The sequence below is a fragment of the Aegilops tauschii genome, chromosome 2 (assembly GCF_002575655.3).
Source record: "Aegilops tauschii subsp. strangulata cultivar AL8/78 chromosome 2, Aet v6.0, whole genome shotgun sequence".
In the NCBI taxonomy this organism is placed as follows: Eukaryota; Viridiplantae; Streptophyta; class Magnoliopsida; order Poales; family Poaceae; genus Aegilops; species Aegilops tauschii.
In genome coordinates, this window is record NC_053036.3 from 65,474,736 (window position 1) to 65,501,552 (window position 26,817).

The 26,817-nt window shown below is 45.5% G+C and overlaps 2 protein-coding genes across 2 annotated transcripts; both read left to right on the forward strand.

Moving 5' to 3' along the window:
• The first annotated feature begins 21,623 nt into the window (after positions 1 to 21,623).
• On the forward strand, positions 21,624 to 23,456 carry LOC109765360 (peroxidase 2). Its single transcript, XM_020324153.4, has 3 exons — positions 21,624 to 21,913; positions 22,413 to 22,604; positions 22,690 to 23,456. Exons 1-3 carry the CDS (start codon positions 21,704 to 21,706, stop codon positions 23,245 to 23,247), a joined length of 960 nt encoding a protein of 319 aa, XP_020179742.3. The 5' UTR covers positions 21,624 to 21,703; the 3' UTR covers positions 23,248 to 23,456.
• A 1,330-nt stretch (positions 23,457 to 24,786) lies between these two features.
• On the forward strand, positions 24,787 to 26,264 carry LOC141041532 (peroxidase 2-like). The gene is made up of 3 exons (XM_073507989.1): positions 24,787 to 25,083; positions 25,215 to 25,391; positions 25,484 to 26,264. The coding sequence occupies exons 1-3, from the start codon at positions 24,883 to 24,885 to the stop codon at positions 26,045 to 26,047; spliced, it is 942 nt and encodes a 313-aa protein (XP_073364090.1). The 5' UTR covers positions 24,787 to 24,882; the 3' UTR covers positions 26,048 to 26,264.
• The last annotated feature ends 553 nt before the right edge of the window (positions 26,265 to 26,817 follow it).

The following is a 26,817-nucleotide window of genomic DNA, read 5'->3' on the forward strand; positions in this document are numbered from 1 at the left end:
TAAGTTGGTACAGCTTGTGCAACTGATTTAATAAGGATCTCTTTTCCTCCTGAAGACAAACACCTTTCCTTCCACCCATTAAGTCTCAGAACTAGCCAATCAATCAAATATTGGAAGCTATCCGCTTTGTCAAGTCCAAGTGTAGTTGGCAACCCCAAGTATTTATCATTGAAAGCCTCCGTCACAATTTCAAGTCTTGAGCACACCTCGGCCTTCATATTCACATCCGTACTTGGACTAAAAAAGATACTCGACTTGTCCACACTAACAAGTTGTCCTGAAGCAGCTGCTAGTGTGTTGGTGCAGGCGGCTGCGAAGGGATGTCAAACGAAGCCAGTACTACGCCCGTGTCATTGCTCAGCTCGCATGTGTAAAAAAAACAAACAGCCGACACGAATCTCCAGCCTCTAGATCATACGGCCAGAAAAAATGAATGAGACCAATTTATTTCTCAGCTAGCTGAGTTTCAGCAAAACCGCAAAAAAAAAAGTTTAGTCCCTGTCTGGAGCAACTTCTGTATTTCCTGCTAGCAAGCATAAAACAATTGCCTTTAACATCCAGAGGGAGGGGAATTGGTCTGGCCCAGTTCGCTGATGGTTTTCTTCCTATCGCTGATGCCTAGTTTTAGTAGCCCTAAAAAAAAGTCTGAGTTGTAGATTTTCTTTGTCGTTGTTGGTTTTCTTTGAGTAGGTGCTGGGTTTTTCTCTCTTATTTTAATTCCCCCCTTTCTCCATTATTCATTTATCATCTTTTCACTCTTCTTCCTTTTGCATTAAAGAAAACCATTGTCTTATGTGTGTATAATTTTTTTTTTCAAATATGAGGTGAACTTTTGTTAAGACATAGTGGACATTTTTAAATTACATCGTGAAATATATTTTTAATACATGGGTAAATAATTCTAAATACACAGTGAACATTTTTTAATACACGATGACCATTTATTAATAGAGTGAACATTTGTTTTAATATACGGGGGACACTTTTAAATACACAATGAACATTTAAATACATAGTGAACAACATTTTTAATACCGCCAGCAATATGAGGGCAGGGGTCCACTCAAGACGGGTGATGGCCGCGTCCCGATGAGCGAACCCCGAGTACCAAGGACCTCAAGACACCCTCTAGTGCCAACCCCCGCGAAGGTGATGGGCCTCCTCGCTGGCGCCGGAAGTAGGGGGCCTACTCCCAGTAGGCTCATACAACCTTGTTGACTGGTAAGAGGAGACGGTACTATAATGACGATCATGATGCATGGAGTGAGTGGAGTGCTTTAACCCTTGGCCGAACAATTTAGAAGTTGCATTGTAGCTCCAATGGGGCTATGATCATCCTTCGACAAATAAACATTGGACAATTTTTGATACACGATGGACACTTCTAAATTCACGCAGAACATTTATGAAAATACACTAGAACTAAAAATTTAAACATGATGAACCCTCTTTAAAAAGTTTTTTCTGCATCCTATATATCAAAATAGTTCATCCTCACTACCTCTATTATCTTTAGCATGCACATATGTCACCTCATTCAAAGGTCCACGACAACATGCATGAGAAAAATGTTTTCATTATTAGCTGATTTCATGCACACACCTCATCTCATCACACATGCCACCCCATCAAAGATCCACTCAGCATACTTGGGATTTTTCTTTCATTACATCATGTCACTTATATTCAATTTTTTTTGACTACACAATAGTCAAATGTTATAATATATAATATTTAGTTTAGTTTTAGTTTATATATTATTAATTCAACTATGCATGTTTCTTACAATCAAATTAGTGAAATATATTGCAGTCGATTAACGCGTGGAGTATCCTCTAGTTTATATATATGTAAGTTCAAACTTTTTCAAAAATATTCATGTAATTTCAAAAAAAATCATTCAATAAGGAAGTGTTCATATTTTAATAATTAAAATAATCATTTTTATGCTTAAATAAAACGGACTAGAAACCAGATAACAACAACAAAACGAGCGAACTCAAAGTAATAACGCTTGTGAAGCAACAGCAACGTTGAACTGGCGGCCCCTGACGGTGCAGTGTGCGTCACAGCTCCTATATAACGCCAGAAGTGTGATATAGGAGGAGACCTCCGCTTCGGCCCTTAAGGCGCAAATTGGAGAGCCAGCGCTCACGCGCGGTTGCTCGCAGGCTCAGTCTCCCGCAGCCAACTGTCTGACCCTCGGTAGGTTGCACGTTTTTTTAAGACAGTATAGACATAGACGCTTATACATAAGTATATATGATCACCTTTATAAATACACGCGCGCTCATGCTATGCCTATAAGCATCTCTGAGAGACCGAGCCAACGTATTATTTTGAGATTGTCAAAGTCGCTATTGATGCCTTTGTAGTCGACAAGACCGTCTTTTGAGATTGAGCTTGCACGTTTTTTTTCCTGACTCATAGGACGCTCGTTATAGGTTGCTACATAGATTTTTTTATCCTTGGGAGCATGTGTGAAAAAAACAAACTAGTTTTAAAAAAACTAGGCTTTGTGATTCTATAATTTAAACAGTTCGTGATGTTTTATAAAACCATGAATTTAGGAAAAAAGTGATTTTTTCAAAAAGTTTGTGAATTTCAAAATTTCACATTTTTTTCAGAAAAAATCTTGAATTTGATATGTTCATGAATGTGAAAAATGTTGTCAATTTTAGAAATCTCATGAATATGAAAAGGTTTATGAATTTGAAAAGGTCCCGAGTTCTAAAAAAACTCATGAAATTTTCAAAATCATTAATTTGAAAATGTCCATGGATTTTTTGAAATTCATAAAAAATAAAAAAATGAAAGATAAAAAGAACTGAAAGCCGAAAAATAAGAATAACATAATAACCAACCAAAGCTTCTAGAAACTGTCCAATACTGTTGAAAAGCTTGCAACTTCCGAAAAACAGAAGCAGTTCAAAGCTATATTGGGCCGAGCCATGCACCGGTATAACGTTAGGGTTCAACAAACGTGTACCCGCACCAAAACACTTATAGGGAGCAATTAGTTGACGAGCGCTCCTTGGGGAGCCTTGCAACGATCAACACCACTTGGCGTGATCTCAGCCGCCCCGCCACATGTCGCGCTCTGGGCGCTCCCTTTGTATTTTATTTTATTTATTTTTCCGCACGCGTTGTTCGGCTTTTTAAACGTTTTTTTGGGGTTTTTTTTTTCCAACATTTTGGTTTTCCACCGGTCTTCCTTACACTAGTAGAAAAAGGGTCAAATGTCAAGCACATTAGTGCCGGTTTGCTTTTGAGCCGGCACTAATGTGTGCATTAGTGCCGGTTCCAACGGCTAGCCGGCCGCTTTCATTAGTACCGGTTCGTGGCCGACCTTTAGCACCGGTTCGTGCCATGAACCGGTACTAAAGTGAGTGGTGGCAGGATGTTGTCAGTCCGGGGCCCCTCCAGCACCTTTAACACCGGTTCGTGGCACGAACCGGTGCTAAAGGTCGTCCTACATAAACCCTTCGTCCACCCGAGCTCGCTCTGTTCTTCCCCTTTCTCCTCTCCTCTCTGTTCTTCCCCTCTTCCTCTCGAGCTCATCACACATTTTGCCCAAAATTTGTCAAGATTTGAAGGCCCCCATCCATTCAAATGATCACAAAGGTTAGCAACTTTGTCCTTTCATCTCTCATTGCTAGATTAGCTCTTGCAATGCTTTGTATAGTGATTAATTTATGAGTTTAGTAATTTGGGAGGGAATATATGTGCTAGTATTTGATTTATATGCAATTTGAGGTCAAAAATAACACTTAGTTTGCATATGTAGGTGTGGTTTACTTAGTGCCTTCTAAATCTCCGTCGTAACCACAGTCGATCGCCCGCACCGTTCCGTCGCCGGCACCACCTCGTGGTGAGCCTCTTGTTCATGAATGTTTTACATTACAAAATTGATGTTTCTGTAATTTGGATATATAGTTACTCGTATAATTATCTTACCCGTACGTTGTTTGTTATACATAGTGCCATGGTTTTGATATCCGTCCCCGTCGGCCCTCGTCCTTGTTATGATTCGGATGTGGTATATTCTCTTTTAAAACTAGTTGTTGTATTTCGTGTTTATGACAAATTATGCCCATCAAGTTGACATAGATATTTTTGTCTAGGAGGTTTTGAACCGAAAATTCCAACCGACCCTACTGTCGAGAGATTAAATTTAGTTGAAAGAGAAAACGAGTATTTGAAAGAAAAATTGAAAAGAATTGAGGGGGAGAAGATGGAATTGGAGTTGCATGTTGCTGATGTCGTCGATGATCACAAGATCAAGATGGAGAAAATGCGCTTGAAGATTAGAAAGATTAGAAAATATGCCATTGATAGTGAGGCTTGGTATCATTATGCTGTTGGATCAATTGTTACCTTAGTTGCGATCTTGATCGCATTTGTTGTTGCATTTAAATGCTTTAGTTAGAGAGTTATTTGTTTGTTGCATTTAAGTCTTGTATGAACTTTATGTATGAACTTGTATTAATTTGGTCTTTTTGGTGTTGTGTAATAATGAAGATGAGCCGACAATGGATGTACGATGACCGATGCTCTCCCGAGTTCATTAATGGCGTGCAAACTTTTCTGCTTGCGGCTGAGGCAAACAAGCGGGCGGATGGTTTTATGCCTTGTCCATGTTTAGTCTGTAAGAATGATCACAATTACTCTACGTCAAGAACCATTCACGTCCACCTGTTTAAGTCCGGTTTCATGCCCCACTATAATGTTTGGACCAAGCACAGAGAAAGAGGGGTTATGATGGAAGACAATGAAGAAGAAGAGGACGACGACAGCTATCCTGGCCATGGGTTCCCTGAATACGATGATACAATAATGGGGGAAGAAGCTGAGCCGGCAATGCGGGAAGAAGCTGAAGAAGAGGCATCAGATGAGCCCGCTGATGATCTAGGTCGGGCCATTGCCGATGCAAGAGAAACTGCGCAAGTGATTTGGAGAAGAAGAAGTTGCAGCGCTTGTTAGAGGATCTCAAAAAATTGTTGTACCTGAATTGCGAAGCTGACAAGAAAAAGTTGGGCACCACACTGGAATTGCTGCAATGGAAGGCAGAGAATGGTGTATCTGACAAGGGATTTGGAAAGTTGCTGGTAATGATAAAGAATATGCTTCCAAAGGACAATGAATTTCCCGAGAGTACGTACGAAGCAAAGAAGGCTGTCTGCCCTCTAGGGTTAGAGGTGCAGAAGATACATGCATGCCCTAATGACTGCATCCTCTACCGCGGTGAGTACGAGGATTTGAACGCTTGCCCGGTATGCGGTGCATTGCGCTATAAGATCAGGCGCGATGACCCTGGTGATGTCGAGGGCGAGCGCCCCAAGAAGAAGATTCCTGCCAAGGTGATGTGGTATGCTCCTATAATACCACGGTTGAAACATTTGTTCCAAAACAAAGAGCATGCCAAGGCGATGCGATGGCACAGAGAAGACCGTAAGAAAGACGGAAAGTTGAGAGTACCCGCTGACGGGTCGCAGTGGAGAAAAATCGAGAGAAAGTACAAGAAGGAGTTTGCAGATGACGCAAGGAACGTATGGTTTGGTCTAAGCGCAGATGGCATTAATACTTTTGGGGAGCAGAGCAGCAACCATAGCACCTGGCCTGTGACTCTATGTTTGTATAACCTTCCTCCTTGGTTGTGCATGAAGCGGAAGTTCATTATGATGCCAGTGCTCATCCAAGGCCCTAAGCAACCCGGCAACGACATTGATGTGTACCTAAGGCCATTAGTTGAAGAACTCTTACAGCTATGGAATGGAACAGGTGTACGTGCGTAGGATGAGCACATGGGGGAAGAATTTGACCTAAAGGCCTTGCTGTTCGTGACCATCAATGATTGGCCTGCTCTCAGTAACCTTTCATGACAGACAAACAAGGGATACCGCGCATGCACGCACTATTTGGATGATAACGACAATATATATTTGGACAATTGTAAGAAGAATGTGTACCTGGGACATCGTCGATTTCCTCCGAGCAGGCATCCCGTAAGAAAGAAAAGCAAGCATTTCAAAGGTGAGGCGGATCACCGGACGAAGCCTCGCCACCGTACTGGTGCTGATGTACATGATATGGTCAAGGATTTGAAGGTAGTCTTTGGAAAGGGTCCTGGCGGACAACCTGTTCCGAATGACGCTGACGGACGCGCACCCATGTGGAAGAAGAAATCTATATTTTGGGACCTGCCCTATTGGAAAGACCTAGAGGTCCGCTCTGCAATCGACGTGATGCACGTGACGAAGAATCTTTGCGTGACCCTGCTTGGCTTCTTGGGCGTGTATGGGAAGACAAAAGATACACTTGAGGCACGGGAGGACCAGCAACGTATGCATGGAAAAGACGGCATACATCAGGGTCATGCCAGCTACGCTCTTACCAAAGAAGAGAAGGAAATCTTCTTTGAATGCCTGCTCAGTATTAAGGTACCGTCTGGCTTCTCGTCGAATATAAAGGGAATAATAAACATGGCAGAGAAAAAGTTCCAGAACCTAAAGTCTCATGACTGCCACGTGATTATGACGCAACTACTTCCGGTTGCATTGAGGGGGCTTCTACCGGATAACATTCGATTAGCCATTGTGAAGCTATGTGCATTCCTCAATGCAATCTCTCTGAAGGTAATCGATCCAGAAATCGTACCAAGGTTAGAGAATGATTTGGTGCAATGTCTTGTCAGTTTTGAGTTGGTGTTCCCACCATCCTTCTTCAACATCATGACGCACGTCCTAGTTCACCTATGCGAAGAGATTAACGTTTTGGGTCCTGTATTTCTACACAATATGTTCCCCTTTGAAAGGTTCATGGGAGTCTTAAAGAAATATGTTCATAACCGTGCTAGACCAGAAGGAAGCATCTCCAAGGGCCATGAAAATGAGGAGGTCATTGAGTTTTGTATTGACTTTATTCCTGACCTTAAGCCGATTGGTGTTCCTGAATCGCGGCATAAGGGCAAACTGGATGGAAAAGGCACGCTAGGAGGGAATCAAAAAAAATATGTATGGACGGACATTCTCTCACTGAAGCACACTACACAGTTCTACAGAATTCCGCCTTGGTGGCTCCGTATATGGACGAACACAAGAATTTTCTACGCTCCAAACACCCGGAGCGGTCTGATGACTGGATTACAGGTGAACAAACAAGGAGTTTCGCCGGCTGGTTGCAGACACGTACCATGCATGACGCCTCTATTGAAGATGACATGTACTCGCTGTCCCAGTTACCATCTTCGAATATAATGACTTTCAAAGGGTACAAGATAAATGGTAATACATTTTACACGATCGCTCAAGATAAGAAGAGCACCAACCAAAACAGTGGTGTCCGCTTTGATGCAACAACCAAGACGGGAAAGGAAACATATTATGGTTACATAGAGGAGATATGGGAACTTGACTATGGACGTGCTTTGAAGGTCCCTTTGTTTCGGTGCAAATGGGTGAATATGACACGAGGCGGGGTAACGGAAGACCCGCAGTATGGAATGACAACAGTGGATCTCAACAATCTTGCGTATGCAGACAAACCATTCGTCCTAGCTAATGATGTGGCACAGATTTTCTATGTGAAGGATATGTCTACCAAGCCGAGAAAAAGAAAAGATAAGGAAGCGAATGCATCATACGATGAGGCAAAGCGCCACATAGTTCTTTCTGGGAAGAGAAACATCGTGGGAGTGGATGACAAGACAGACATGTCAGAAGATTATGAAAAGTTTGATGAAATTGCTCCATTCACAGTGAATATTGACCCGAGCATTCAGTTAAATGATGAAGATTTTCCATGGCTACGGCGCAAAGGGACACACGCGAAGAAAAAGTTTCACACCCAAAGATCTGGGATGTGATCGGCTTCACTATCATCACTTTCTTCTGTGTTTCACACCCAGGAGGGAATCTCTGTAATAGTTAGGGTAGTTATGTGTTTGGGCATTTGAAACGCGAAGAAATTTTATGTGCAAACAAATTCTTTCATGCATTTACTGATTTTTTCAGCTAAATGACCCTGAAATTGAAAAGCATTTCAAATGAACTCAGAAAAGGTTGAAAGTTGGCATGGTATCATAATTTCACCCACATAGCATGTGCAAAAAAGTAGAGAGGGTTACCGCAAAAACTGGATGCACTTCGTGCACAAAATGGACAATCTCTTTCGAAGTATCAGGGTTTCGGACGAAACTCATCCGTTACAAAGGCATTTCATTTTTTAAATAACCTAAGCATTACCAAATTAAATATAATGATAAAACACACTAATATTAAACATAAGAAAAAAGAGTCACTGAAAAATCTATTTTCAAAGTTAAGTTATTCACAAACTAGTGATTCACACAAATTTCAAATAATTCAAAATGTAAACTATTCAAATTTGTAAACTACCGGCACTAATAGAAAGTTTGTAATTTTTTATACCTAAAGCAAAAATATTCACAAAGAAACTCTAAATACAGCAAAAGACAACTCAAAAATAAATAAAACAAAAAATAAAGCAAAAAAAATAAGAAAATAAAAAAGCCCGCCTACTGCGCCACAGCGGCCTGCATACGACTAGAAACCCAACCTGTTGTTGGGCCAGGATGCAGGCCCGCAAAGGCCCAGTAGGCCCACAGGGCAGCACAGAACATTTAGGCCCAGTAGGCCTGCTTTGGAGAGGAGCTCGAGAGAGCTACCGCACTGGGGCTTATAAACCAGTGCAGACGCCCCTCGGCTAGCAAGGTGGGACTAAACATGACGCACCGCACCTACGCCAGCGCACCCCCTTTAGTACCGGGTGGTGGCTCAAACCGGTACTAGGGGGGGGGGGTCTTTAGTACCAGTTGGAGCCACCACCCGGTACTAAAGGGTGTGCGCTTCCCGCCGCTTGGCCCGGCCAAAACAGACCTTTAGTACCGGTTGGTGGCTCCAACCGGTACTAAAGGGGTGTTCTATATAAGAAAGCACTTCAAAAAAATTCAGTTTCTCATCTCTCCCTCTGCTTCTTTCTCCTCTGCCCCGTCGCCGCCCCCATCGCCGTCCCCGACGCCGTCCGTCGCCGTCCCCGTCGGCGTCCGTCGCCCCGGCCGTCCCCGTCCCCGTCGTCGCCGCGCTGCGCCCCGCCCCGTCGTCCCGTCGTCCCCGCCCGGCCCGTCCCCGTCGTCGCTGCCCCGTCCCCATCCCCGTCGTCACCGCCCGTCTCCGTCCCCGTCGCGCCCCCCCGTCGCCGCGCCTCGCCGGTGAGCTCCTGCCCCGGCCGCCATGTCCACACACACACATTAGTTTTTTAGTTATAAATTTTAGTTATAGAAATTTTTCTGTTTTTTAGTTATAGAAATATTAGAAATGTTAGTTATATAGAAATGTTATAAATTTTTTCTGTTTTTTAGTTATAGAAATATTTATAGAAATGTTAGCAATTTTTCTGTTTTTTAGTTATAGAAATATTAGAAATGTTAGTTATATATATAGAAATGTTAGAAATTTTAGAATTAGTTTTAGTTAGATGAATTAGATTAATGTAAAATTGTTAGAATTTGCATATAGAATTTTAGTTATCACAATCCAATCATTTAAAAAATGTTACTTTTTGCAGGCATATAGTATTTGTTCTCGACGATGCCCGGCCCGCATCCTCGCCGTCGACCCGTTCGCGACGACGTCCGGCTGAACCATGTCCGGGATTGGGCTCCGCCGGGTTGGCACTGGGAGGTGCTACCTGGAGGGCCGCGCTGCTTGGTGAGGAACCCGGCCTCGGGTCCCGTCGTCGACCCTGATCTCCTTTGGTGGCGTTCGCGTGGGCCACATTCGGTGCAGAGGGAGCCGGCCTCGCCGGAGGTGGTGCGTCGTCGTGTCAGGGAGGAGGATGAGCACGTCCATCGCTACATGGCTGCTATGGACGTCAGGTTCTCCAATACCTGGCAGGTTCTTTGGGCAGATGACCGGAGATATGATCCTGTGATGGTTCCTTGTCTTTGGGTGTCCACCGCCCGCGCCCCAGGAACCGCGAGTGGCCTAGATTCTTCTTTAGTATTCGATCTTTATTAGCTACCTAGCCAGTGATGTATTCGAGATTATATATTATTCGAGACGATGTATTCGAGATTATATATTATTCGAGACGATGCATATTATGTACTATATGATTCAGTTTTTCCTTATTGATTGCATCCATGCATTGTAATTTGAATACTAAATTGTTTTATATTTCTTCTGTATTAGTTAAATAAAAGCAATGGCGGACAATACCGGCAGAGAGGGAGAAGAGGCCCTATTCGAGATCATACGCAGCCCTAACAGGCCAGATGATCTGAATGAAGCAAATGACGGCTCCCAATATCTGAACAATACCGGGGAGGGTGATGATAAGATATTCGATCTCGACGACCGAGCTGATGAAGTCATGAACTATGATTATGATTATGATGACGCAGACAATGATTATGATGATGAATACAATGTTGATCTTGAAATAACAAAGACTACCGGCGAGGTATATTTATATAAGCAGGCATCTAGTGATCATCACATGTTTTTTTATTTGAAGATATATTAACGAATCGATCTTTCTTCTTTCAGCCCTCCGGATCGAGCAAATCTGCTTCTACAGACAGCAGGACAAAGCGCGGCCCGGGCAAAAAGTTGAAGGAGGGTGTAAAGTACAACATCGATTCCATCAAAGCTAGTGGCGAACCCCTCACGCCTAAGAACATTGCGAACAAGTTCGTTCGTCAGTGCGGAGTTCTGGTGAAGGACCAACTCCCGATCTCCATTCAAGAATGGAAAGAGCCAAAAACTAAACGCCCAGATGTTACTTGGGTCGACGACAGAGCAAAACAAAAGCTTTGGGAATCTCTGATGAAACATTTCACCCTACCAGATTATTTCACTGATGCAGATGTGCAGAAAGTCAAGGACGCTGCTCTTAAGAAGATGGCAATTGCATTCAACACCCACAAGAAAACTGTATGAGCCAACTACCTCGCTGCAGAAAGGAAGACTCCAGAATTCAAGGGAGCACTGGAGAAGCAAAGAGAACACTGGCCCGCTTTCGTGAAATCCAAGGAATCAGAATTATCTAAGGAATGGTCGAGAAAAAACAAGGCCAATGCCGCAAAAAAGACGCAGTTCCATAGGCTGGGTCCAAGTGGCTACGCGGTGGCAATGCCTAAGTGGGATAAGTTCGAGCAAGAGATGGAGGATGCAGGGGTCACTCTGGTTACTAGGAGCTGGCCCTCCAGGTGCAGAACTTGGCTCTATGCGCATGGGGGGCATTGGACCCGAAGACATGCCTGGTTTCGAAGAAGGCAAGTCTAAAAGGAGCAGAACAAAAGTTACTTGACGCAATAGAAGATGCTCGAAAGGGGGTGTTCACGCCCAACAGAGAGAAGGACGAGCTTACGCGCGCCCTGGGAAATCCTGAACACCCGGGAAAAACACGAGGCAAGGGCGTTATTCCCTGATATGAGGGCTTTTCAGAATGGAACGACGACTACAGGAACCGTGCAAGAAAGAAGATGGAGGAGGAGAAGAAGAGGAAGCTGGAGGACGAGCAGAGAAAGCAGGACGCGGAACGCCTTCAAGGCCTAGAAGCAAGGCACGCGGACTTGGCACTCAAATTCCAGCAGCAGCAGCAGCAGATCGACTCACTTAGCCAGGAAAGGGGGTCTCAGCAGCGGCAACAGCAAGCGGATGATCATCCAACATTGGATAGCACTGTCCCATCCATGCCGAGAAGCAGCGTTGGTTCCGCCCCGGGCGATGCACTGCTGGATACATACCCTGTGGATGACATCATAGAGAACACTAACTGTGAGCTACACTTCAAAATGAAGAACATATCAATGAAGGTGGCGGACGCCATTGCTTTCACAATTACCCCCGAAGCAACCTTCCATTGCGCTCCGATTCCAGCGGGCTATGCTCGTTTCTTGGTTGATGAGGTGGTGGACCCATATTCGGGGCTACAACTTGACATTCCTGGAGGTGACGACGAGTACACACTGGGAGAGGCCATACATCGTATCATCCTATGGAGAAAAGATTGCATCATTTTTCGAAGTCCACCGACACCGCGTCTGCCGACTCCTCCTCGAAGTCCACGAATGCGTGAGCAGACTCCTGCTTCAAGTCCGGCACAACGTCAGGCCACTCCTCCTGTTTCAAGTCCGACACCGTGTCAGGCCACACCTCCTGCTTCAAGTCCGGCACAGCGTCAGGCCACACCTCCTGCTTCAAGTCCGACACCGTGTCAGGCCACACCTCATGCTTCAAGTCCGGCACAGCGTCATGCCACTCCTCCTGCTCCAACTAAGCCACGTCAGTCGTCTCCGCCACCTAAGCAATCGCAAAAGAGACACGCCGCAGCTATGGTGCGTAGCGGTACGAGTCGAGGTAGTACAGGAAGTACAAGCGGAGACAAGCGATATAAATATGGTCCAAGCAGCCTCGCTCCTCTTCCTCATAGGACTTACGACATGACCGGGGAGCAAAACGATGCAATAGTGCGGGCCGAAGTGGACGCCCATTTTGGACCGAAACCGGCACCGCTGCCGAGGGAGAAAGTGCCTGAGGAAAAGATTGACCACTTCATTCGTATGGCTAGACCACCAGCTCCCAAGCCTGTTGACTCAGACTATGAGCGCCAAATCAGGAAGGCACATCGAGCACGACTACAGAAAGAAGCGAGCTCGAACTCGAGCCAACAAGCAACTGTCAAAAAATGCGGGAAAACCGTTCCCCAGCTGGGAGAACAGGTGGCGCAATCGATCCCCCCGCTTGTTGTGCCAACAACACATGAGAGTACGCGCGCCCAATATTATTGTGGGCAAACCGTTTACGTTCCTGAGCTGGGCGATGTGGTAATAACCGAGGAGCATATAATGCAGGCTGAAATGCTCAAGATCACTGTTGGACAACTCCTCGATATCGAGCCCATGTCTCCGCTTAGAGAGGAGGAAATAAAACGGAAATATGTCCGGGGCCAACCTTTGGTTGAGCTCGAGGAGGTCAAGAACCTCCCAACGAGAATGTATGAATTGCATGATTGGTACATGAAAATTACGAAGATTTCCAATCGAGAGTCCCTCATGGTGCAAGTCGAGGAAGATCATTACTTCAATAAGAAAGCTCTGTCCGTTGAGTATTTAGAACTATTTCAGTTATTCAATCAAGATGCACTCGACAAATCTATCGTCAGTTGCTATTGTCTGTAAGTGATTTCTTTCTGTAATTTAAGTCTCAAGCTAGCTCTAGTGCTCATTGATTGATCATTAATTACCTGTAATTATATATCCTCACTATATATTCTTTTCTGCGGTATTATGCAGGATGAAGATGTATGAAATGAAAAAAGCTGGACGCTATGGCATTGGGTTCATTGACCCAAATACCGTTAATGAATACACATGGAAATTGGAATGGTGTAGACAAGATGTAGAGAAAAATATGGTAGAGTTCTTGAAGCGCCTCAATAGCAATGAAGATATACTACTTCCTTACAACTTCGAGTGAGTCACACTGTCTTGTACTACAAATTCTGTTTTTGCTTACTAGCTAGATGTTAATAAGTATATAGGGTTTAGGGTTATAGTTGATTAGTGTTATGCACATGCCTCAAGGTAAGTAATTAAGTAGTACTAGCTAGCTAGCTACCATCTCTTTAATTCTTGTTTCAATACCATTAATTAATTAACATGCTTAATTAATTATTATCTGATTAAATTCTATTCTTGTAAAGGCCCTGAAGCAAGCGCCGGGGACTGAAGTGTATGCATACTACGTTTGTGAGAACATTCGCATGATGGCGTCCGAAAGGAGCAGATCTGATAAACAGGACTGGGTACGTTTGCCAGAACACTATTCACAAATCTTACATGATTGTCGATATCTAGTCACACAACTAATACACATGCATATTGATCTCCTTCTTAACAGTTCAAAGAGGTGCGGGACCAGCTCCTACCAACAGAGCGCATACGAGCACTTCAAGAGCAAATAGCGGGATTTTTGCTCGACCAGGTCATAGATCCCAAAGGAGAATACTATTACCCGCTACCGCCCCCATGAACCACTTGTCATCGTGCTCCGAAGGCACCAAGGCAACATGTAGGAGAAATTGTATATATATATATATATATACATGTGTATGTGTGAATAATTAATGATGGTTGTGAGACATTCGGTTATATATATATATATATATATATATATATATATATATATATATATATATATATATATGATCGGTTCTACGAGAAAATCTATTTATATATATGCATAACGTGTATAATATGTAGTATCGTAAAATACCAGCAAACAAAAAAGAATTAAATGGAAAACACAAAATTAATGGAAAAATAAAAATTAAAACCAAACCCCCCCCAAACATTTAGTACCGGTTGGTGCTACCAACCGGTACAAATGGTCTACCAGCACCCGGGCCTGGCTCGTGCCACGTGGTGGCACTTTAGCGCTGGTTCGTGCCAAACCGGTAGTAAGGGGGGGGGCTTTAGTCTCCACTCTTTAGTGTCGGTTGCAGAACCGGCACTAAAGGCCCTTACGAACCGGCGCTAAAGCCCGGTTCTGCAGTACTGTTAGCTTTTGGGCCACATTTTTTTCCTCGAGAAGCACAGTTTTGCTTCCGTGAGAGGCACAGTTATGCTTTCGCGAGAGGCACGGCCGGGCCTCTCGGAAATGAAAAAAAACACGTTTTCTATTTTTTTTTTCTGCCGCGAGAGGCACGGTGTTGCTTTCGCGCGAGACACGACCGTGCCTCTCGAAAACGAAAAAAATGTGTTTTCTGTTTTTTTTCTTCCGCGAGAGGCACGGCCGTGCCTCTCGGAAACGAAAAAAATGCGTTTTCTGTTCTTTTTGCCTTCCGCGAGAGGCACGGTTTTGCTTCCGCGAGAGGCACCGTTGTGATTTCGCGAGAGGCACGGCCGTGCCTCTTTCGGAAAGGGAAAAAAATGTGTTTTCTATTTTTTGCTTTCCGTGAAAGGCACGGTTTTGCTTCCGCGGGAGGCACGGTTGTGATTTCGCGAGATGCACGGCCTTGCCTCTTTCGGAAAGGAAAATAACCGTGCTCCCGGTTCGGTTTTTTCGTCCAGTTTTTGTCTGAAAAAAGTTTGTTAAAACCTATCAACATGATATCTAGTTTTGAAGATCTCGATGCGAGGAATCCAATGGTGAAAACGGTTCAAGATTTGGACGCACGGTTGAAGAGATAAAACGTTTTGAATAAACAAATCTACGAAAAAAGGGAAAACTCCCTGGGTGCGACAAGTGGCGGGCATGCAGCGCCACTTGTCACAACCTGGGAAAGTGGGGTGATCTTTGCGATGAATACTCCTCAATCAGTGATTTCGACACTTGTAACTGGCATAATATAAGCACCTAATAGGATTTGCCATAGGATATCGGGAGCAACATATAGAGGGTACCCTCTGGTTTGGGATGCAAGCGGGCACCCGAGGGTGCACAGTGGTGCCTTAGCCGCCACCACGTGTTGTGTGCTGGCGCACCCATGAAAGCACTATGTTTTCCTTTTTCTGCATGTGTTTTTGTTTTTTTGGATTTTGCTTGGTTTTTTCCCTCGTGTGAAGCATATTTATGCTCCTTGGAAAGTGAAAAGTATAATTGTGCTTCATTGTGAAGCACAACTGTGAAGCACACGTTGCTTCAACATGAAGCACAACTGCACTTCCCGATAAAAGAAAGAGACAAAATATGCTTTCGATTTTTTTTGTTTCTGATTTTTTTCTAGTTTCGAGTTTTGTTCAATTTTCAGTTTTTTTGGTTGTCGGTTTAATACAAGGAAAACAGTTCGTTCAAACTTATCAACTTGTGATCCAATTTTGAAAATATCGACGTAATAAACGCAACGGTGAGAATGGTCTGTGATTCAGACACACGATTCAAGAGAAAAAATATTTTGAAAAAAATGAATCTACGAATAAAAGCACAAAACATCCTGCTTGTGACAGTGGCGCAAATGTAGTGTACCATTTATCACCATCAAAGAAGATGAAGTGACCTTCGCAAAGAGCACCCCTTAATTAGGGATTTCGTAGGAGGTCTCCTTGTCTGTGTGACCAAAGTGCCAAATGCCTTTTTGCGGTAATCACCAGATGTATTATAAAAGTTAACTGGAAGTACAAAACATTTCAAACATAATAAAAATTACATCAAGATTCCAAGACCACCGAACGAACACTACTGCCAGTAGAACGAGCCGCAGACGCGCCACTGTTACCGCTTCCCTACCAGAGCCGGCTTGACCTTGTCGCTGACAGTCGGGAAGTCTTCGTGCATGTGCACCTAAGGACCAGTGCCCTGGAGCGACAGTCGTCGCTATTGAACCCTTGCATAGATCTGAAGCACCTGGCACCAAATCTAGCCACATGACGAGAAGCCCTAACCCCACCGCCCCAAGGAGACAACATGATTCTATGCCAGAGCTTCATCGACAACATCTAGAGGGACGAACTCGAGGAGAACCGGAGCCCGGAAGACATACTCAAAGAAGAAGCGACGTCGTCTGCCTGAGTACCACACCTGCGAGGACTAACAAATGTCAACATAAACTACTAAGCAGAGCGGAGGCACCAAGATTCCCCTTCTCTCCATCGGCCGCCGGAGTGGAAAGCAGAGGGAGGCGAATCCACAGGCTCACAGATGAAGTCTGGAGGGAAGAGTCATTTGCCCTAGCTGTCTAGGGTTGGGGTTAAGGACCAAATGCCTTCTTCCTCGTTTCTACTTTTATTTTCTCTTCTCCTATTCAAACTAGCTTCTATTTGTTTTATTCTTGGTTTCAATTTGTAAGGATCAATAGAAATTGTTAGGGTCATTTGATAGAAAGAGAATTCATAGGATATCTGGAGGATTTAAAGTCTTAGAATTTCATTTTATATATGTCCTTTGATTCGTATTCTTGGGATTTTTTTCCTGAAAATTGCATTTGCAGTATGTTTTAGCTAGATGAAAATTTCCACTATGACTTTACTTCAAAGGACTGCCTCTTTTTTTTGCATGGTTTCAAAGGACTGCCTACAAGTGTAGATTGCTCGTGCAAATCCTCTCTTCCTCAGGCGAATAGTCATGCATGGTATCTTACATTACCAGACAATCATGGGGCTCTCACTGACTAAATGACAGACGGCCGGCACAAGCTCGCCAGTGGCCACTCATTGCGACGACTGAAAGATCAATCAGAGGCGCCAATCGAGCCAAACGACTCGGTTTGAATTCCTCAGTTGCTTCCAAAAGCGGCCACAAGATGACCACTTGCCGGCGGCCGGCCACACCGATGCCATGCTGCCCCTGAAACCGACGTGTGCCCAACCCACGCATGCACGCTCACCGGTAGTGCCACACACACTAGCTACTTCTCCTTCCATTCGTAGATAGCTGCAGTTTGCCGGCGTGAATGGCGAAGGATCCCATACGGCGCAGACAGGATCACGGGACGTCGCTCGCCGCCTTCCGTGCTCCGTTGAAAAAGGGCGCGCCCCGACGACGCCGTAGCTCTCGCACGCACGGAAAACTCAGCAGGAAGCTGCTGATTGGCATCCGATGAGAGGATGAGGCCACTGGTATCATAAGAAAATCCAAATACGTACAGATCAGGAACACCAAATACAAACAGGCCTACGGGGATGCAGCAAGAGGTTTATGGATTTTCGAGACTGAAAAGTTGAACACGTACGCACGTGTTTCAGCTGTTCAACCAGAAGCTCCCGCACGGCTCAATTTTCAGAAGAAATATTAGCACTAGCATTTAGAAAGAAAGAACTGATAAGTGCAGACTTGACAGATACCTAAATACATTCAGAATAGTCTTTGTTGTTGCCATATGTGCCAAGTAGTAGACGATGGAGGAGCCCTTTTTTGTTGCTGCGCGCGACGTCACCGCCGCACTCACTCACTATCACAAGAAGATCATTCTATTTTTGACAATATCTGGCCCTTTCCGAGCCATGCCAACCGGGCCCGTCGTCGTCGGTCGTCGCCGCTTCTGTCCGCTCCCGTGGAAAATTTCAAGAACCCAACGAGCAGGGCCGCGTGCTGAAAGCGATCGGATTATGGATCCATGCATGCATGTTTGGTGCGAGATCGTCCTCCGTGGGCGTTGTTGAATGGATGGGTTGTTTTGCAGTGTTTGCATTTGCAAACTGACAAAAAATATTTTGAAACAGTTTTGCAAACTGACTATTGGAAAATGCAGTCGGCCGGCCAGCTGCGGCGACGGGTTGTTTGAAACTCGTTAAACTAGCGACCCTCATTAACAAGCGTCACCCTATTTTGGTTCTGCTACCAAGTGTTGCATCCTGTGAGACGAGAGTAAGGGCATCTTCAAGGTGAACCCTCAAATTGCCATCCAATTTGAGTCTGTATCGGTCTGCCGAATGGTCCGGACGTATTTTTACCGGCAAACCTGAAACAAACCGGGGGGAAGGGGGAGGGGGTTGTAGGAGTCCGGACAGCAGACACGTAGTGACACCCTCGGCCCACCCAAAACTCTTCCCGTACCCCGCGCCTCCATCCTCCCCATTTTCTCTCCTTCCTTCTTTCTCTCTTGTCTTCACCGCCGCTCCACCACCCCGGCCGCCACGCCACACCCTTGTCGGAACTCTATATCGCCGTCACCTCCAGCGTTCTAGTTGGGCTCCACCCCGCTTCTCCTCCGCCGCTGTTCAACCCCTCTCTTCCGACCACCGCGCCAGGTACCATCTGCTAGTGCTATAATCACCATGCCCGGCAACTGTCCAATGAATTGCCAGAGCTGAATTTTTTCCCTTCTTCTTTCTACCAATGAATTCCGATTTGGAGTATATATACGAGCACTATGATGAGTCGTCCGATGACTCGTCTGGCGCGGAGGACTACACAGATGAGACGATGATGATGCAGGTGGTCCTTGAAGACGTGGAGGAATGTAAAATTTGCACTTTTTTAAATTTGAACTAGTGCTGCATGCGGCTATTTGAACGTCTGAACTCTATGTATGCGGCTAATTCGAACGTGCGGACTATAAAAAAAGAGGGAAGCCGGATGTATGCGGGCAGCGTTTGCAGGAGGGGTGATTTTATGAAGGGAGACAATGACCATGAAGGATGCGTGTCAGTTGCTACATCCCATGGGCTGAATTTGGTCAATTAAATTGAATGGATGGGTTTAGCTATAATGATATACTAGCACTTACGATAAAAATCTTTGTTGCATAGAGTATTAACAAGCTTAACAAGTTACTCTTGAAACTTGTTAGCTCCGTTCGTTTAGGCCGTTAAGTTTAGTGAGCTGAAGGAAACTTTGTTCATTAACAATCGAACTACGAGCTTGACCGGTCGAGCTATTGAGCGATCATTTTGAACTCACGAGCTAACGGTGTTTTGGTCCAGCCCTAAATGCAGAGGCTGATGTAATTGATATTCTCTTGATATCTATATATTCTCTATTAAAAAATGGAAATACATCTCTACCCTGCAATGGATCAGTTAAAAACTTGTGATCCCAAGTTTCTAGCAGTCAACAAAAGATGGAATGATACACACAGTCAACAAAAGTAGGATAAACACATGCACGATACGTCCCTTTAGATTAGTACCGACATACAGTATATTACTTTTGCCTCCACCTGCATATCTCGATCACTCAAATTGGTTCTTGACCCTTCTCGAAGAAATCCGAACTCCCAGACAAATATTTCGCATGGTTCTTGACCCTGCTAACAACCACATGTGTTGAGTGGAAGAACTGGAATTTTCTTTCGCTTATGATTCAGGATATGTTCCAAGTCCAGGTCCCTCACGGCAGCTAATTGGCCATCCCTAAGTTACAAACATCTTAAATGCTGGGACTGTTCACTAACCCTCGTATGAATACCATTAGCAGTTGGTAGTCGACGCGTGACAGCAACACTGCATGCACACGGGACAAAATTCAGGTTTGTTATGTAGCAAAGTGTCTAGCTGTCTAAATACTTCAGTAATATAGGCCTGACCTTGGCTGTGTTTCAGGTGGTGCATTAACAGTACAAAATTCGCACTACCGTCGGAGGTCTAAAAACTAGAAACACAGTGACATCCATCTCATCTCAGGATGTATGGATGAGAATATGTTTGCTACATGTGGTGTATCAGTATTCAGCGATCAATAGCAGTCAGACCTAACTGACCACTTTGTCAAAAAAAAAAAATTACAATTGGTTATTGGACTATTAAGAAGGGGAGCCTTGGCGCAGTGATAAAACTGCTGCCTTGTGACCATGAGGTGGGTTCAAGTTCGGGAAACAGTCTCTTACAAAATGTAGGGCAAGGCTGCGTATAATAGAACCAAAGTGGTCGGACCCTTCTTTAGACCCTACACAAGCGGGAGCTATGTGCACCGGGCTGCCTTGTTTATGTGTTATTGGACTATTAACTGACGGGGTACATGCAGTCAACAGAAGGATAAACACATAGTACATTTTATCTTTAGAAATCATGCATGCATGGTACGTCTCTGCAGATTAGTACACCATGCAGTATAGTATTTTCTTTGTCTCCATTTACACATCTCAATCACTCAAAATCAATTATTGACCTTTCTTGCAGAATTTTGCATGGCTGGCATCCTACCTGTTAACAACCACATGAATTGGGTGGAAGAACTTAAACTTCTTTTGCTCGGACACAATAATGCTAGCTCATGATTAAGACAAATGCTCGGAACCTCAGACGCAGAGTATTTCAGCTCGAGCTCAAATGTGCTTGGGTGAACAGTGAAATCCAAAAAATAATTGAAAACAAATTTAAAAATTCTGAAATATTTTTATGGCAAAGATTGACAAAATGTTTTCAGTGCTTGCAAAATTTCATTGTGGAGTAACATTCGTGGTAGTCGTGGCAAAAAAATAAAATCGATGATCCAAAAAAGCTATTTTCGAAAGCATTTTGGAGTGCTGATTTTATTTTATGTTTTGCCACCACTTTCATGAATACCATTCCAGGAAGAAGTTTTGCGAGCTCTGAATATATTTGTCAAAACAAAATCAGTTTAAAAAAAAATCAATTTTTACCCGGATTTTACTGTTCATAACGAGCTCATTTGAGCTCGCCACAAGATAAGGACTTTCTCAAATGCTGCCCATTTCCCTACTAGACATACTTCATATTTCAAACATGCAACAGAGGTGCAGAATATCTTGTGTGATTGTGTTTGTGCAGAACATGTATTGGGTGGTGCAGCATTGGTGCCTCTAACAGCTACTCCCTCCGTTCCAAATTACTCGTCGTGGTTTTAGTTCAAATTTGAACTAAAACCACGACTAGTAATTTGGAACGGAGGGAGTACTTGGCAGGTTCTGCAAGGGGCATATGTATTGATGAACACTGCCAGGCCAACCAACTAATATTCCGAACCATTTGGTGAGCTACGATAATTCTGAGCTTGTGGTGCCGCTACCACAACCCTAGCCTACTAGCTAGCCAATAGATTTCCCATTGTTCATTGTTGCGTTGCACTAGGAACACCATACCAACCGTACTATATCCATCTCCGACCAAAATAAACAGTACCCGTTGTCATGTTACACCAAATGGACTGTCACGGGCTGCACAATCGCTTGAAATTTGTCAGCTATATAAACGGGTATATGTAGTCATAGTAATGCAGGCCATTGCATAGAGCTTTCATCTCAACAGGATTAGTGCCTGCTTGCATACGGAAGTACACTGATGGCAATGGCAATGGCCTCTTCTCTGTCGGTGCTGTTGCTCCTGTGCCTGGCGGCACCGTCCTCGGCGCAGCTTTCGCCTAGGTTCTACGCTAGGTCGTGCCCGAGGGCGCAGGCCATCATCAGGAGGGGTGTGGCGGCCGCCGTGAGGAGTGAGCGCCGCATGGGAGCGTCGCTGCTCCGGCTGCATTTCCACGACTGCTTTGTCCAAGCAAGTCCCTCACGCCTTCTCTCTTTACTTAATGTAGTTTCTACTGCATACACTGCTGCTAATCTCTCTAATTCCAATTAATTGTCGTTGATTTAGTAGACTGGAGGGAGTACTTAATTTAGAAGGTCTCAGTTTAAACTGTAGTCAAAGTCATTACATTGTCAAAAAGTTAATGGAGTGGATCTACATGTGTACCTAACTACTGATAAGTTGACACTCTTTAGATCGATAATCAACGACATCTTAATTTAGAAGGTCTCAGTTTAAACTGTAGTCAAAGTCATCCATGTTGCCCCGCTACGTAAATCACGTAAGTTGTTTTATGTAGATGTAGCAATACTCCTCTTTAGACTCTTCACTTGACAGTGACTTTCCAACTTATTTTTTACTTGGCACTTTGACAGTGACTTTTCAGTTGAAATCAACTAACGGAACTAGAATGTACCGAATCTATGTTGACGGAAGTAATTTCTTATGTGTGTGACGATCGATGCATCAGGGCTGCGACGCGTCCATACTGCTGAGCGACACGGCCACCTTCACCGGCGAGCAGGGGGCAGGTCCGAACGCCGGCTCCATTCGAGGCATGAACGTCATCGACAACATCAAGGCGCAGGTCGAGGCCGTGTGCACGCAGACTGTCTCCTGCGCCGACATCCTCGCCGTCGCGGCCCGAGACTCAGTCGTCGCCGTAAGATCGATCCAGGCCATTGTAGTTAATTTGCTCGACAGTAAATTAAGAAACTTAGTAGTAGTTCTTTATTATTTGCTTGCAGCTGGGAGGGCCTTCGTGGACCGTTCCTCTGGGGAGGAGGGACTCGACGACGGCGAGCTTGTCGCTGGCCAACAGCGACCTGCCGCCGCCGTCCTTCGACGTGGCCAACCTCACTGCCAACTTTGCCGCCAAGGGGCTCAGCGTGACGGACATGGTCGCCCTCTCTGGCGCGCACACCATCGGGCAGGCGCAGTGCCAGAACTTCCGGGACAGGCTCTACAACGAGACCAACATCGATACGGCCTTCGCAACATCTCTCAGGGCCAACTGCCCACGGCCGACCGGGTCCGGCGACAGCAGCCTGGCACCGCTGGACACGACGACGCCCAACGCGTTCGACAACGCATACTACCGCAACCTGATGTCACAGAAGGGGCTCCTGCACTCCGACCAGGTTCTGATCAACGACGGACGCACCGCGGGACTTGTCCGGACATACTCGTCGGCGTCGGCGCAGTTCAACAGGGACTTCAGGGCGGCCATGGTGAGCATGGGGAACATCAGCCCGCTCACCGGGACGCAGGGGCAGGTCAGGCTCAGCTGCTCCAGGGTGAACTAAGCTACCGGTCTAAATTCCGGGGCGATCAAAGGCGGACATAATAAGGCTGTGGAGTTATTGTACCTGTACTGATCATGTACAAGAACGTTGTGCCATTTCTCGGATCATCATCAAGTCTGGGAAGATGGAGTGTCATGTGATGTATCTGAGTATCTCAAGGGGCCGTCGTGCAAATGGATGAGTTGCATACGTATTTTTCCTTTGCTTAATCATGCTCAGTTGCACATAATCAATTTTGTTTCTAACGAACTCTAAAAAAGACCTTGAATGGTCAACTCTTTAGGGGATTAGAGCATTTACAGCAAGGTGCCTCAAACCGCTCTTAAACGCCCACGCAGTCGGCCTGGTCATTGACCGGTCAAAAAATCTTAACCACACCCAAGCTTGACCTCACCTGGGGCCTCAAACCGGCCTCAAACGTCCGGGCTGACCAGCACCCCTCATATCCAGCTTAAATAAAGGACGGATATGAGGTGGTCCAGACTTGTCCGACACGCCGTGCTGACAGCCGGGTCCCGCATGTAAATACTCCGAAACCCATCAGTGTGGTGGGCGTCTCCTCCGACGGGGTGTGAGGCGTGGCGCCGCTCCGACTGGCCGCCGAGGAGAAGCGCTGAGCACGAACTCTTGAAGAACCCAGTCAACAAAACACGACTAAACACATGCAGCATCCATATCCGCGGACTAGTAGCCGGCACAGCTCGCCTTCCATTTGTATGTGCATGCATGTCGTGGTCATTTGATTAAAGAAATCAGCTACCAGTCCATGTACAGAGTTTCGAGCCAAGACCAATCCTTTGCTGAATGGCTGGCATGCAATACAGGGTGTCTAGTGGACAAAACTATTTGTTTTCTCTTGCTCGCGTGCATAAAATTGCTTACTTGCTGACTTAAATATCTTGGATTCAGAGTACCCGGCCCAACCATCTTATCCTATAGAATTTTGAAGGACGATGGATATCGTCTGAGAGGGAAAGATAGATGAGGGATTTTTGCACGACCAGCCACTTGCTGCAACCGTCAGCAAAAATCTCAACCCATGATCGACCGATATTGGAATACCACATACATTTTCTGAGATCTATATCGCATGTATCAAAGTACTACCAGTAAAATGTACCAGTGCACCACGTATGTGCACGAAGAACCATGATCTCGTTTCGCGCTCAATTTGGGCTCATATCTAGCCATGAACCGCGGCGACCTAGAGCATCGATTAATGAATATCATGTGTGGCCATGTGCATAGCAGAAAAAATAGCAGTCATCTGTTATAAAATAAGCTGCACACACGTACGTCAAGCTATATACTAGCTCTAGCTCATGCTCTATCATGGTAGAAGAACTTAGTCACCCGAAAATCCCTCTGATGAGTGATGATTGTGACTTTGCAGTATCATTCCATGCATGCACCAAGTTGCACCATAACGGCTCCGTAAAACAGGAAAATTTTGCAACCCAACGGCAGAAGTGGGCATGTGGCCACTACAATCGTCATGTGCCAGAATTGCCAAGCCTGCGAGCGGCTATATATATCTGCATGGAATGCAGGGCATTGCATTGCATCCAGTACAAGCGTCTCTTCCTATCACAATTAAGCTAGTGTCTCTCACTAGACGTTGGCTAGCAAGAAGCCATGGCCCATTCGTCTCTATCAACCGTGTTGCTCTTGTGCCTGGCCATGGCGGCGTCGGCGCAGTTGTCGCCGACGTTCTACCAAACGTCGTGCCCGAACGCTCTGTCCACTATCAAGGCCGCCGTGACGGCTGCCGTCAACAAGGAGAACCGCATGGGCGCGTCGCTGCTCCGGCTGCACTTCCACGACTGCTTCGTCCAAGTAAGCTCTTCAAATACATAGCCTGATAGTCGGCACGTTCCCTGTTTTCATTCCGGTTTTGTTTGTTAAACACTAGGGTCCATAGTTATCCATGCATGCTTCCTGACTATGCTGCTTAACTACATGTGCAGGGTTGTGACGCGTCTGTTCTGCTGTCTGGCATGGAACAAAACGCTTTCCCGAACGTGATGTCGCTGCGAGGCTTCGAAGTCATCGACAACATCAAGGCAAAGCTCGAGACCATGTGCAAGCAGACCGTCTCCTGCGCCGACATCCTCACCGTCGCTGCCCGCGACTCTGTCGTCGCCGTAAGACCTCCAACCTGTGTCACGTCATGATCACCACCAAGTAGACCGGCTAATTTGCTCACCCTGGATATTTGTTTCGTCCTCTGGTACAGTTAGGAGGGCCTTCGTGGACGGTTCCTCTTGGAAGGAGGGACTCCACCAATGCAAACGAAGCCGCGGCAAACTCCGACCTACCTCCCCCATTCTTCGACCTCGTTAACCTCACCCAATCCTTCGGCGACAAAGGCTTCACCGTGACCGACATGGTCGCCCTCTCGGGCGCCCACACCATCGGGCAGGCTCAGTGCCAGAACTTCAGGGACAGACTCTACAACGAGACCAACATCAACTCCGGCTTCGCGACGTCGCTCAAGGCCAACTGCCCCCAGCCGACTGGCTCCGGCGACCGCAACCTGGCCAATCTGGACGTGTCGACCCCGTACTCCTTCGACAACGCCTACTACAGCAACCTCAAGTCCCAGAAGGGTCTCCTGCACTCCGACCAGGTGCTCTTCACCGGCACCGGCGGCGGCACCGACAACACGGTCAACAACTTCGCAAGCAACCCAGCGGCGTTCAGCAGCGCCTTCGCCTCAGCCATGGTGAAGATGGGGAACCTCAGCCCATTGACTGGCTCTCAGGGGCAGGTCAGGCTCAGCTGCTCAAAGGTGAATTAATTGCTAAAAAATGGTCATATATGTGAGATTAATAAGGCTAGCAATGGCCATTATACAACATCCAAAGTGTACTTGGGCGCCCTTTCTTGGACCATAAGCTTATGAAAACAGGAGATGTGTCATACATGTATGTCAAGGGCCTCGTGCAAAGGCATGAAGGTTTCCCTTGCGTCAGTTACTTGTTGACTTCTATACTATATGAATTATTGCTGCTTCATCCTTTTTTTCCCTGAAAAGGAGGAAAAATCCCCCTGACCAACACCCATAGTATTTTAGAACAAAGTCCGAAACAGGAGAAAAGTTCAAATACATGGGCCGAACTAGAACAACGAAAACAGAAAGTATTACATCGTCCACTTGTTCCCTAATCTCCAGCTATCCTATCACCAGACCGTCATCCAAAATGGACGAATAAAGCCCTGACGATAATCTCCCAACAGGTTCACCCAAAGCTGTGGACTCCCACGCATCCACAACCTGGAGAGAGCATCTTGTACTGACCCAAAAACTGGTGGCTCGGAAGATGACTTGTAAATTTTATTGAAACTTTTGCCTAGTTAAAAGCATGATCATTTACATCTCCATATTGCCCAAAGAAAAATGCACACTCCAACACGGATGTGCACTTTGAGCCGAGGATGAATTTCTTTCAACAAATTACCAAACATATTCGTTATTGATGTCGGCTGTGATAGATTGAAAGCAATATGGATGGCTCACTGGAGGAGCATTTCAAGTGTGTAAGAGAGGAGCAAGTGTCGAATTAATTC